Source organism: Oreochromis niloticus, linkage group LG5 (genome assembly GCF_001858045.2).
Source record: "Oreochromis niloticus isolate F11D_XX linkage group LG5, O_niloticus_UMD_NMBU, whole genome shotgun sequence".
In the NCBI taxonomy this organism is placed as follows: Eukaryota; Metazoa; Chordata; class Actinopteri; order Cichliformes; family Cichlidae; genus Oreochromis; species Oreochromis niloticus.
This window is the reverse complement of record NC_031970.2, coordinates 33242038-33255908: the sequence shown is the minus strand read 5'-3', so window position 1 is coordinate 33255908 and position 13871 is coordinate 33242038. Positions and strand designations below refer to the sequence as shown.

General features: G+C 36.9%; 1 protein-coding gene across 4 annotated transcripts in view; it reads right to left on the bottom strand.

The window, feature by feature from the left end:
* Positions 1–1551: 1551 nt before the first annotated feature.
* The window catches only part of cntn6 (contactin 6), a 136799-nt gene continuing 124479 nt past the window's right edge, over positions 1552–13871 (bottom strand). For 2 of the 4 annotated variants that reach the window (XM_025907487.1, XM_013270023.3), the window contains exons 21-24: positions 11348–11528; positions 7377–7489; positions 5858–6026; positions 1552–2907 (exon numbers count right to left, since the gene is read on the bottom strand). In XM_025907487.1, the coding sequence (XP_025763272.1) occupies positions 2828–2907; positions 5858–6026; positions 7377–7489; positions 11348–11528 (543 nt within the window). In that variant the 3' untranslated portion in view covers positions 1552–2827. Of the gene's footprint in view, positions 2908–4887; positions 6027–7376; positions 7490–11347; positions 11529–13871 lie in introns of those variants that run through there. The other 2 variants (XM_025907485.1, XM_025907486.1) reach the window with 1 other exon arrangement.

The window sequence follows — 13871 nt, the reverse complement described above, 5'->3', positions numbered from 1 at the left end:
ATGTAAGATGCACTTATTTAAAATTATATCCAGAAAAATTGTGAATACATAGAGAAAAAAATGTGATGTTGTATAGTGAATAATCCTAAATAAAAAGAATAGTGTTCACAAATAAACATGGGAGATGCACCATTTACACTCTTACCTAAACTTTACAGCACACCATACACAAGCTAGCCATATATCATACATAATTTAGGAGTTTATGAAAGACATTAAAACATGTGTAATAGTAAATAAAAGTGAAACTTAAAACATGACAAACAAACACAATTTTCTACTATTTTCAGCTATTTAGTATGATCAAAATGGAAATATTTCTCCCAAGTATTCAATAGAATCTTCTTTTTTTTTTTAATTATTTTTTTATCTGTATTTAAAAAATCTCTAGTCCCGATGTAATGCAGTTATGTCAGATGTTCTTTTTTCCAGTGTTTATCATTTCAATTTGGGATGTATAATAGATGTTTATGTGACCGCTCTTCCTTTTTAATTAACTCTACATACAATCATATCAAATGCAAAATACATTTCATGAAATGCATTTGACACAAATAAAACTTTACAAATCTAATAAATGACATTCTACATTGTATCTTCAATACGTCTGCCCTTTTACAAAATAATTACAATCAACGTGTTTTAGACTGGTGCACAATAAGTTTAAAGAGCATTAATTTAATAAGGCAAAGCAGATCTTACAACCTACACACCAGGTTAACTGGGTTTGCATCTTTTTTCCACTACACAACCTCTTTAAGCAGCAAATCCAAGTATTTCTTTACATATATTTAAAAAGAATCATGTGCATCAACACAGGAAACATTTATGGTCAGTTCAAACTGAAACATGGACCGGGGAGGCAGCTATGACACATGTTTAACTGAAGAATCTGTACAGTTACAGTCCCCCCCAAAAACCAACACGATTAAAAGCAATGACCGGTACAGAGTGCAACAGGAATCATCTTCATCAGTCCAACTGCTGTACAGACGAGCAAATAACTGGCCTCTCTTTTCTGCTAAATACCCCCTTTTTGGGTCACATTAGCCATTATCTGGTGTAATGTAATTATGTCTGTGTGTGTGTCTAACAGTCAGGCAGAGCTTCTGCTTACAGAGCAGCGTTTCTCACAGTGGACACTTTGATTTGTTATTGTGGGGAAAAGCACAGCTGGTAATTATTAACAGTAACAATGACTCTGTTCCACTCAGGTGTGTGAGCAAACAATGCCGCTGAGGCGCTGTTGCACAATAGCAAGCCTAACTTGAACTAGAACACAGTCAGTGGATGAAATGCAGTTGTTATAAAAGTGAGCTGTTACATTTATCAAACGTGCCCAGGTGTAGTGATTAATTTCCCAAAGCAGGGGAATAAGAAGGAAAAGAAAAAAACTGCTAGATTTTTATGACTTTTTTTAGAGAATCCAAACTGGTAGATTTCAAGAATATATGTGTATATATATATATATATATATATATATATATATATATATATGTGTGTATATTTATTAGATATTTGCATTTGACAAAAATAATAAATTATTAGATATTTATTATTTTTTATTATTTATTTATTAATTTTTTTACATATGTGAAAACAGGTTCACAAAGCCTTTTGTGGCTCCAGAGCGAGCTGTACTAAATCTGATAGACAGTTTCAAGTGATGCTAGAAAGAATTGAGTCTACTCGATCTCTGGAGCCTGCTTCTCGTCTGCGTGTGCCTAGCAACTCAAGGCTACGATAGCATAACCCACAAGAATCACTCAGAGAATGTTTGGTGTTCAAAGTGCATTGTGGGTAATGCACTCAGCAGCTGAGTAGGAAAAAAAAGGACGTTGGGGCTCATTCACTTACGTGTGTAGAAACACTTTTGCCCATCCCACAAAATAAATGCACATGCCAAATAACTGTCAGATTCAATATCAGTAAATCAGAATCTAAATCAAAAGATCTTGTTTGCTGTTTGCTGTGCACATGTTTACCTTGGGGTGGTTCATGCAGAAAGGGGAGACACCTGCACCAGTAAAGCAAACAAGTAGGAGAAATTCTAACTGAAGAATCTGAAAGAATATATAACAATATAGAATAGTATATAAAAAAAAGGTTAATATTGGTGTTAATGTTGATGTACTTTCTTTAAATTTCCTTACCATCAGGTATTTACATGTATAGGCATTTTTATTTGGAGATTTACTGAAAATGCTGATTAGTGAATGAATGAAACACACATACCAATGACTTGTATCATTGTTGCTTGTTACTTTGACTTACTGATCTGGACACCGACACCATGTACCTGTAGCCAACTTTTTGGATTAACCTATAGCACTACTATATTTGTGCATGCTTAAAAACAACACTTAACAAAGTAAATAAAGGAATCTGAATGACTGTTTTAAAGCTGCATGTTAAGAAGGTGACACTCGTGCCTTTTATCTGTTCTTAGAAGCTAGGGCAAGAAAAAGTGGAAATGTAGAGTGGAATGGGGAAACTGGGACACGGACCTGCGCTGATGTTCAATTCTCAGTGCACGATAAGAAACTCATCTTCCCATGTTTATCAAATGCATGCATCCTGGAGGGTCGCAGTGGTCCTGAAAATTGCCAGATGAAAATGTTTTGTAATTGTGCTGTTGCCTGTGAGTAGCGGTCCGGCCACGGATTCTGTGGGCCATTTGACAACCTGTCAGAATGGTTTCATCATTCAGCTTTGGAAAATTTCTACTTCCTGCTGCTTATTCCATAAATCTGATGGAATAAGATAAAAGACAATCTTACACTATTTTCATTCTTTTGTCTAGAGCTGATTATAAAGGCATTAGAAGCTACAAAATGAACATAGAAAATATCAAGAGGGAGGGAAAATGAATTGAAACTGGAAACACAAATCCTTTTGAGTTGAGATCTATAAAGAAAAGAACACAAAGTATAATGTTAGCAAAGAAATTCAAGACATAACTTCTGTGTCTTTTTTGAGTTTTTGAGTTTAGACATGGAAATATTACAGCACTGAATAGAGGAAAAGTGCTTACATTATGATGTATGTTTAGCTTCTTAACACATTCGGCGTTTGGTTCATAGTATTTCTAAAGTGTCCTGATCAGTCAAAGTGCCGTTTTTTGTTTCCTAAAATTTCAGAACTTCTATATCAACATGCAAAAAGCTGATGTTGTTTATCTCTCTTAATCTTTCAACTTAAAGATGCCAAACTGTGTCTGTTCTTTGAATGACTGTAGTTTAGTAACAATGAAAATAGACAGTTGTGTGTAGCACATTTCTAAATGATTAAGCTTATTATAAAAGCTCTGCTATGTTTACATGAAACTGATGATCGATCATATTCCACAGTCGCCAGCATCACTACGGGGGCAAATTTCACTTGTTGACTGGCCAGGTTGCACCCCTAGGTGTGTGTGGCTGCACTTAGCGCAGGTTTTCCTTTCACAGCTGAGAGGTTTGCTAGATAAGGATTTGGGGCAAAATAGTGCATTGGGTTTTTTGCAGTTTGTACATCAGAAACTGATCAATAAATTATATTTTCCATACATAGTTTTGAGAGGTATTTGCAGACAGTGAAGTTAAGATAAACTGAGAATACTGGAAAGTCTAATTGGTGCAAAAGTTTTGCACCAATTAGACATTACCTTTAGAGAGACTGGTTGGATTTTTGATCTTTGTACCGTAAGGCTACCTCTTTTTATTTCTCGTATTCACTGGGCTGATCTAAGCTAAATAACGTTTGACTCCAGCTCTGTAGACGCTGCACAGATAACACCCTGATATTGTGTTTCTCGAGCTCCTCTGGGGAAAAAAATGAATGAAGCACCTCTTCACTTTAGAATTTAAATGGCTATAGCTTTCCTGGCACAGGCTATCTCATAGCTTACTTTGCACTTATGCACTGCTGTACCTCTTTTAAACCGTACTCTTCATTTAGATATTTTGCACTTACCGTATTAAATTCCACGAAACCTTATCCATATAATGTTAAATATGCCAATGGGTGTTTTTTAGAGCTATATTTTAACCTTGAATTTTATTGTGAGTCACTTTGTTTTTAGGAAAATGGACGAAGACAAAGTCTGCTTTAGTTGAGAAATTGTCATAACAGAATAGTTTTTAAATTAGGTTTCCTGCTGATGATATTCATTTACACAGAAAGAAGCAGAGACACGAGTCAGAGTGACTGACAGCTGAAGATCAGAAGCTGCAGATACTACCGAGAGATAAGATGTTTAATTTCAGATTTTCATTTTACCTACCTAGCTTACCTACTCTGATAACACATTTAGTTTTTTTTCCTTATCCCATCTCTTTAGATTTACACGGAAAACATTTGATTTTTATTTAAAGAACACCCATTTAGTTGAATCAGACATCTATAAATGTAAAAATGTCAACATATATATATGTATGTGTGTATGTGTGTGTGTGTGTGTGTGTGTGTGTGTGTACATTTGCTGAACTATATAATAAATAAAAGGTTAAATAAAGTCATAATTATTTCTGGCAAAGTCAGCTTGTTACATTTCTCCTCATCTGTTTCCCAGGTAACGCCAATGCTTAGCCCAATGATCAGATGTTGAACTGATGGAATACTCTTCCTCTTCATATTCTCGCATCAGATTCCATTCAGTCTTTTAAATCACGTCTAAAAACGTATTTGTTTAACCTGGCATTCAAGGCTAATTAGGGTAATTTACATCTGACTTTGCATTTAGATTATGTAATTATTTTATATTCTATTTATTTTATTTATATCTGTAATTTATATTTTACATTGTGATTTTTATCTGTATCATGATTTTACTGGAAAGCACTTTGGTGTACTTCGGTCTTTAAAATGTGCTATATAAATAAAATTTGATTGATTTGATTGATTGATTGACATGACCCATCAGCTGCACCTAAACAACGACTGTGCTTTATGTTTTCATGATTCATCTGAAAAAAAGAAAACATGCTTCATATTTTCTCTTGTTGGCATTGATTGAGAAACAGCTGTGATTTAAAAGATGACTTTTATAGCTCTTTCTACAATTTGTCTTACATTTATGTTTCCACTCACCCACTCTAAAGACAGAAATATGAAACTGAAAGAGGATATGAGGTTTGATCTACATGTCTTTGCTAATTGCAGGTAATAGTCCAAATTGCAAAATTAGATTACATGATTATAATCACTACTAACACATTTATTTTGACCATTAAACAGATCTAAGCTTCAGCCTTTTAAACTCTTTATTTTGTCTGAAGCAGGTAATCAAAGCAGTACGTCAGCTTTACCTGATTACATTCTGGGGTCTTAATCGTGCCAGAGTATACTAGTTGATATTTTCAGTGAGACTGAATAATACAGTGTGATTGTTCATCAGCTACAGCACTCCAGAAACTGGCAGATAAAGTTGAATTGTTTAACAATGTGATCACACCACAGCTGCCAACAGTTTTTAGACTTAATGAGATGTTTATTATCACAAATAAAGTACTGTTTACCCTATCAATGGAGATCTATCACACCAAGAACTACTCATCATTGTCAGTATATTTGCCAAAATGTTGAGCTACGGTAAGTAGCTCTGAAAAAACAAAACAAAAAAAGCCCCAAGTGCTAAAAACCCAACGTTCTTGGATGAGATATCTGTGTATATTTTGTGTCTCTTCCTCTTGGTTGCATGGCACAGTCTAATTACAATTTATATGTGTATTCTGAAAGCCTTGTTCAAGCTACAGTAAAGCTGATAAACAACATCAGTCACACAGGGGATTAGTTACACACGGTGCGCCCATCCCACTGCTTCTCTGCCTAATTCCAACTCTAATCATTTGCATGCTGTGGAGTGTATGGAACTTACTGGACATCTTTGGTATGCGGATGGGACCGCTGCTGGTGCCATCGCCCCCTTCGGTCAGAGCTTTGATCTCAATGAGGTAGTCCTCTCCAGAGGGGATTTGCAGTTCCAAACTGGTCTTATTGGTTTCCAGTACAGTGGTCCTGTCATGCCAGTTCTGGCGATACACAACCTGGAGGACAAAATGCAATTCTTTAGTCATAACAGTGAGGTATTAAACTTTTTTTACTCCTCAACAGAAAAATTTGTAACTTCATTCAACGTATCAAACTAGTGTGTAAAAAAACACATTGCAAACCCAAGAGCGGGGCTCGATATTGTTGCTTCATCTTGGTTATACAATCCTACCTCTAGGAGGTAATGAATTCAAAATGCCACACGGCATGACAGGGATGATTTAGCTCCATGACTCAGGGACTTGAGAACAGCACCTCAGATTTCATTTTTGCACATTTACTCGTGTAGCTTCACCATCATTAAAACGCAGCAGAAAGTTTTATTTAGTCCTCCGAAAGAAACACGCAGTGTAGAGAGCCAAACTGCAAATTTAGTTAAAAAAAGAAAAATATGCAAGAAATGTTGACAGTATTGTCTTTGTGAAATCTTTACTCGAGTCGTGTCTGCATAAGAGCCGACTAAAGACTTATGTACTGTGTATGTGCAGCGGGTAAAATAAGTATTGAACAAGTCACCAGTTTTCTAAGTAAAATCTGTTTCTAAAGGTGCTCCTGACATGACAAATTCATCAGATGCAAACTCCTCTGTCTAAAATCCTGCGAGGAGCATCTGGTCATGGTTGGTATATGGTGAAATGATGTTCTTTCTACTTCCACATTAATACCCCGACAGTGCTCACTGCAACCTTCAGCAGCTTAGAACTTCTTCTGTAACCAATGCCGTCAATACGTTTTGCAACAATAAGGCTGCATAGGTCTGAGAGAGCTCATCATCATGAGGACGGTAAGCACAGGACCCACTGGAGGATATCAGGCCCTCAACCCACTTTCATGAAGTCTCTAATTGTTTGGAGGTCATTGTGTAGGCCATTCTTGTAAAAGGAGGATATACCAATGATAGTGATGGGTTAAGGACCTTCTACGGCCCTGCCCTAACTGCCTGTCTCCTTGAGACTGTGCCAAGGGAACTAGCAATAGCACATAATGATGTACCATCCTAGAGGAGGGGAAGTTGGACTACCTGTGTATGAGTCTGCATGTATATATATAAATGACAAACAGTGTGCTTTTCCACACAAAGTATGTAAAGTGGATCAAATATGATTCATCGTTTTACTGCTTAGAAAAACTTAATTCCTTCTGTGGCATGACGCCTTTCATTTTATCACCTGGAACAGATCTTTTAATTTTGAAAGGCCAGACAGGGCCAATCCATAATGTAACACTGGAGTGCTGAGGTCTATCTTTCCGCTGCAATGAGAAAGCCATTTATTGGGATGACAGCTGCTGAGGCTCTATTTGTTTCCCCAGTTCTGGACTTTCTGCTGTTATTCTGACAAACTCACCTTGTATCCTGTCACCTCAGACTCATTCTCCATCGCTTTGACATGTTCCCAATTTAGAAAGATCTTAGAGTTGGTCAGGTTCCATTCAATACTCCCTGGAGGCTGACTTGGTGCTGCAAGACATGTAATTACACAGACAGAAGATTTACAAATGAATGCATAAACTCGTGTCAGTTACCATATTCTCTAAGCTCGTCTGCACGTGGCCCTTTTTCCATTTCACATAATACAGTCGTCAACCTTCAAGAGCACACTGGAGAAAAATGAAGGTCAAGAAAAATAGAAGGTGCATGATCTTTGACTACCCACAGGAAATCAAACTATTTGATTAGAAATAAATACAGTGTAGGAAATCATCTGCAGTCTCATGTGCAGCCCTGTGTCCTAATATAGATGGCAATCTGTAAAAGGATATTTGTACAAGTCCTACTTAAGCAACAGCAAAAGTACTCATTATGCAGATTGGCTCTTTTCAGAATCTTATATGCAATGTAGCTGGATCATAATTAGTGATAATTACTGATTTATAAAGGCTGAAATGGTGCAGAGTGCAAAGTACAATTTCATTTGTTTCCTATGTTCGATTTTGCATTGTGAGTTTTGAAATATTTCTCTTTCCTATCTATTATGTTAATAGTTACTATTGTTACTTAGATTTACAGTTACTTTATTTTATTGGGTTTATTTTGGTTTCATTTTATTTTTTAAATATTTTGCTTGCCTCATTTATCATATGTCGTATTTGTTGTGTTTAACCCTGAACCTGTGGCTGCTGTATTTTGACTGTCACCTAAGCATAGTGAAACAAATCTGAGGACCCACAGCCACAAAAAAAAAAAGTTGAAGTGGTGGGTTGCCTCCACACCTAAACAGAAAAATTGATGTAGTCAGGGGTTAAAGTGGGATTTGGCAGGTAGAGAAACTCTAAAATCAGTTGTAGTGGCTCAACATGGGGAAAAGAAGAAGAAGAACTAGTTTCTATTGAGAGCTCCAGTAGATTTTCTTTGTATACCAGCTGTGATCAGCTGACCTGCTACTGCTGCTCTGAGGTTTACTGGTCTTTGTGGATTTACACAGCTGAATTGAACAGGATGTAGCCCAGTATTTCACAGCTATCCTGGCTGATTTCAGTTCTCTACACTGACAGTATACTGCTTATACTGTTTTTATACTAAAGTTTGTGTAAAGGTGGAATACACTGCAGTAATATAGGCATTATCAGATTAAATTCTGATTCATCTCTGCTACACTTTATGCAACCTAACAGTGAGCATGAACACCACAGCAACTGTGCTTTATTATACATCCATCACGGTACAGAAAGCAAACCTGTTTTCATGCAACCTCTAAATAACACAAAGTTTGTATTCAAGACGTTTCACAAAACAATAAAAAAAACAAAAAACTTAACATCATACAGATCCAGTATCTGATGTAATAAACAAGGACATGAAATGTAAGCTTTAAATCTGCAGTTTATCAAACGCCTCTGAGTAGTCCTTACCTTTAAATCTAACCTCTCTTCTTCCTTTCTTTCCTCATCTCTCAGTAAAGTCACCGCACACTCTGTTCTCTCCCTGTGAAATATAGCTGCTGTACCTTTAGCTAGCAGACACTGTGCGGCAGACTGCATAGAACCAGTTTGTGTGTTTGCTGACATTTGTTGAGCTGATAGGAATGCTGCTTTTGAAATTACTTGCCACATTAAAAAAACATTGTTCCCCTCAGGATTATCTTTTGTATCATTCTTCTCTTTATTTAGGCTCAAATTGATTCGATGTTTGAAGGCGCACAGAGCTAGGAAATAAGAACCTTATTTAAATGCGTTAAAGCTAAAGTAACGAGGCTCTTTAGAAAAAGTAAGCAGTAGAAAGCACAGATGTTTGTGTAAATATGTTTGGAGATAAAGTAAAAGGTTGTCAGTAACCTTACTTTGTTACTTCTCACCTCTGACCACGGCTATTTTTAGCAAAGTGTTAGCTTTTCACCTTTTCTGTCAGCACACACTTGTTTAATCACGATGTCCTCCACACTATTCTTACCAACATGGCCTCATTCTGGTGTATCACATGATGCCATTCTGTCAGATGCCACCTGCGTCACCCTTGATATACGCCATGAGATAACAGCCTTACAAATCCCTGAAAAGTCAGTATAAGAACATAGAAGAGATGCTGATAGTTACGAGCCCAATGTGTCCAAACTGTTACATGTTTGAAGTTAAAACAGGTGTGATTGTAAAGGAGCTGAAAGATCCACTCTGAATGTGCTTTTAATAAAAGCCGTCATGGAGAAAATGTACAATTTCCCTGTGGTACAAAAGTGTATTATAAAGTGTGGAGGATGTAATAGATTAAAGCTTCAGTTGTTCCATAATAAATGAAGTTTTTACGACTGATAAACATATTCCATGTTTGTTTATATTTAAGGGATAATAAGAAAGGATGGGCTTTGGAAATTAAGAGGCTCTAACCTGAAGATACTTTGAAGCTGAGCCTTTTATTGTCTTCAAAGAAATGTTTGAATAGAAACCTGCACCGAATAGGGACCTGCTCATCAGGTTATCCTTTAATGAACTACACTAACAGGACGACTCGTGGACACATTGATATTGTATTATTGAAAGAATCGACCCAATCTTACAGCCTATAGTGATTTCTAATTTATTAACAGCTCTCTTTTGTTTTCACACAGCTATCACACAGGAAACGAGTTCAGCAAAATTCTTAATTCTTTCATTTGGGTTTTTAGCTTAGTTTAATAAACAAAGGTACAAAACTTTTGACTTTATAATCAGAAAAAAAGTAACTTGTAAATTGGTGTTTGTGAAAAAGAAAATCAAAGAGTGTAAGAGAGGCAGCTGTGATGTAGGTGTACGTGTGAATGTTACCGTGAGGTGAGAAACACAGCTGGAATAGCTGGAGGCTTCAGTAGTCTGGTAATTAACTGTAGGGGTGTTACCAAATAAATGTGACAGTATAGACGGCTTTCTTCCCGAAAAGCTGGATTTGCTGCACAACTATTTCATTTGGGAGAATTTGACTGGATGGGTATGAGTGAGTAAACCATTTAAGTACCACTTAAAATCAATATTATATGAAAATGAATCACTAGCTTTAGTAATATTCTGCAGAAATTAAATATTTAGGATAAATAACTATATGACATACTTCTTGACCCCCAAATTAATTGGAATTTACTTTGAATCACAATAAAAGTTCAAATTCCTGAAAGGAATGCATCTACATTCATGCAATGTTTTAAATACAGTTTGATTGTAGGGCTTTAGGTTTATAAAAGAGGTATTCAAAAGCCCCTTATGGTGAAAAGCAGATATAATATATTAGACATAATATAATATTGGGAAGATCTCCAGCTGGTCTCAATGAAGCTGATAATATATTTTATAAATCTTAGAAAGTATTGAAAAAGATAATGAACCACAAACCCTTAAATTTATATTCACAAATCTGACTGTGTATTTTTTAATGATTATTAAGATTGGTTCCATATATTATTGCAAATGCTGATGGTAAATATTACAATTAATGATTGTAAAACATTGTGATTTGACATGAATCTGATGAACTCATCAGAATACATTTTTTTGTTTCATGGAACAGGTAAAAAGCATGAAGTTTAACACAGTGTAAATAAAGTATTTACTTATATTTAAACATATTCATGTCCCTCTAACAGCATGTTGAAATACTATCCTAATATGATCTCAGTTTTAATATTCCTACTATTAGGAGTATAATAATAGCTATATTATTGGTGTGAATAATTACCACAGTCTCAGCTGTTACTGTGTAAGACAAGTATTATCATCATTGGGCACATATCGAGTATGTCATATCTAAACTCCATTAAACAGACTCAAACGTATTGTTTTTTTAAAGAAAGACCCTCGAGTCAACATGAAAAAAGTGGTTAAAGTAAATAGATCCCGGTTTTGTGTGTGGACTCACGCGGTTTCTTGGTGGTGATATTAAAAGGTGGGCTGCAGGGTCCAAGTCCAGCACTGTTCTGGGCTCTGACTGAGATCAGATAACGTGTGCTGCCCTTTAAGCCAGAGAGCAGAGCTGTGCAGTTGATAACCCTCACTCTGTCTGCTTCACTCTGCTCCAATCCTCCCTCCCAGAAGAGAACCTGGACCAAAGAGACATGAGTTACCACAGACCTCTGAGCATAGTGCCTACCTTTCCATTTTTTCCTTTTAAACTGTTTTTATATCTGTGAAGCTATGGCAACTGAGTCAAGGTAGCCTGTTTCCACCCTGACTGGCCATTAAGATGGTCACATCATGATTATGAAGTAAAACATCCCTTACAGTGTCATTTCAGAGTGCATATACTGTAGATCAGTGGTTCCCAAACTTTTTTTGCTGGGCCCCCCTTTGTTTTACAAGAAAAATGTTCGCGCCCCCCCGCGCGCGCGCGCACAAACACATCCTCCAACCACAGACATCCATATTTAGTTTTCAAACTCCATTGCGGTTTATTTCACACCTCAAACATTTAGTAAACAATTAAACAAATACAAATAAACTGCAATAAATTACAGGCAGTAATAAAATGCACTACTAACTCTTTTATGCTAAGTCCACACCTACACGGGTATTTTTGAAAACGCAGCTGTTTCTATGCGTTTGGGCCTTTCGTCAGCACGTAAACGGCGTTTCGAATCACCGAAAATGGAGATTTTTTAAAACTCCTTTATTGCGTTTACGTGTGGACGAGGGATACACAGTTCGACAGGCAACATCAGAGGTATGTGCCTTTTTTCAAGTCATGCTGTGCGCACGTTATTGTTTACACGAGATGAATTGCAGAATGGCAGACAGAGACAAAATACTGTTAATCTGACTATCTGCAGGCTTCACACGCTTACATACACACACACAGTTACTGTCCCTCCATTTAGAAAGGCAGAGGCATCACACTGTGATTATTTTATGTGTAGTTGTTTTTTTCCTGTGTAATAATATTCAACATTGCTATCAAAAATGTCTGTGTAAAATGGGTTCAAAAACATAAACAACGCTGGGATACTGTTTATCCGTGATTTGAACGGGGAACAAATTAAATTATATTATTTGTATCCCACTGTAACTTTACTGTATAAAGAGCTAACATCTCCAAAATGTCAGGAGTAGTTAGTCATTACAAAAAGTGTTTGTGAACTAAAAATCAAGAATGTGGGATACTGTTTGTCCGTGATTTGGAGAGCCCAGCGCGTGCTCCCCATGCAGGGAAAACTAATTCTGCAGGGGAGACCTACCTTGGCACTTGTGCAGGTGAAGCCAAAGGGAAGATATGCTTCACCATATTTTCTAGTCTTTGGCTTAGAATGAAGTTGGTTTGGAAACTTATTTGGCGATGCTTCATCTCCTGCTTTGCGTTTGTGTGGGTGCCCCGTCAAAAACCTGTCCATTATGCTAGCGGTGTCCAAGTGTTCTTTTTTTTTCTCCTTTTCATATTGCGCCCCCCCTGCAATGGCTCTGCGCCCTCCCTAGGGGGCGGGCCCCACACTTTGGGAAGCTCTGCTGTAGATCAAAGTGCATATGTATGCTTAGGCAGTGCCAGCTGACATATAGTACAAAGGAACAGACCTATGGATAAGAAACAGATATCAGGTTTAAAGGAGCATCACTTTAGTGCTTCCACTTTATCGACTTAGCTATTGTAAGTCTCCGAGCAGTCCAATGCGTATTTTTAAACTACCAAATGATACTGTATCAGACAATCAGAAGGCAGCAGTGAGAGTGAACAGTACCAGGATGAAGAGCTTGTCAGAATCTGTATTCACTGAGAGACTGTTTATGACCCAAACACAAGACAGGAAAACCAGACAGGGAAATGTCAAACAGATGGTCTGAATGTAGGTACTTATTTAACTGAGTGCACACACGGTTTTTTAGGATCTTGCTTGGGAGAGGCAGATTAGCAATAGGGCCTGGAGTTGCTGATAACAGATGCATCTAGGGTGTTTTCTCCAACTGAATTTTAATTATAGAAGTCTTTTCAAACACTTGGGAAAAATCTCTGAAATACCTGAGCACAAGAAGTTCACAGTTCTTATAGCACCTCTGCAAAGAATCTAAACACACTCAAAGAGGGATGAAAGAGAGAGATCGAAGAAGGCTTAAGCTGTCTTGCTGAAACTTATGCTGTCTAATAAAGACAGTGAGAGTGAAATATGTCATACCTGAAACACAAATTGTGGTTGTGTGTGGTAAACATGAACAGTAAGTGCTGCTGGTTTTACCTTATATTATACATTCCAATATGAGATAACCAAGCAGGACAGGTGCTGTTTGAAAAGGAAAGAGCTGTAACTACAAATTAGGACTCTGTACATCTTTCCTTTTCTTAGTATGAAGTTAATTCATAAAAAGTGTCACATTGCATACGTGTGGTGATATCCATCCATCCATCCATCCATCCACTGGAGCACTAGTAGTGACACAGCAAATTTATGTGGGTGGGGTGT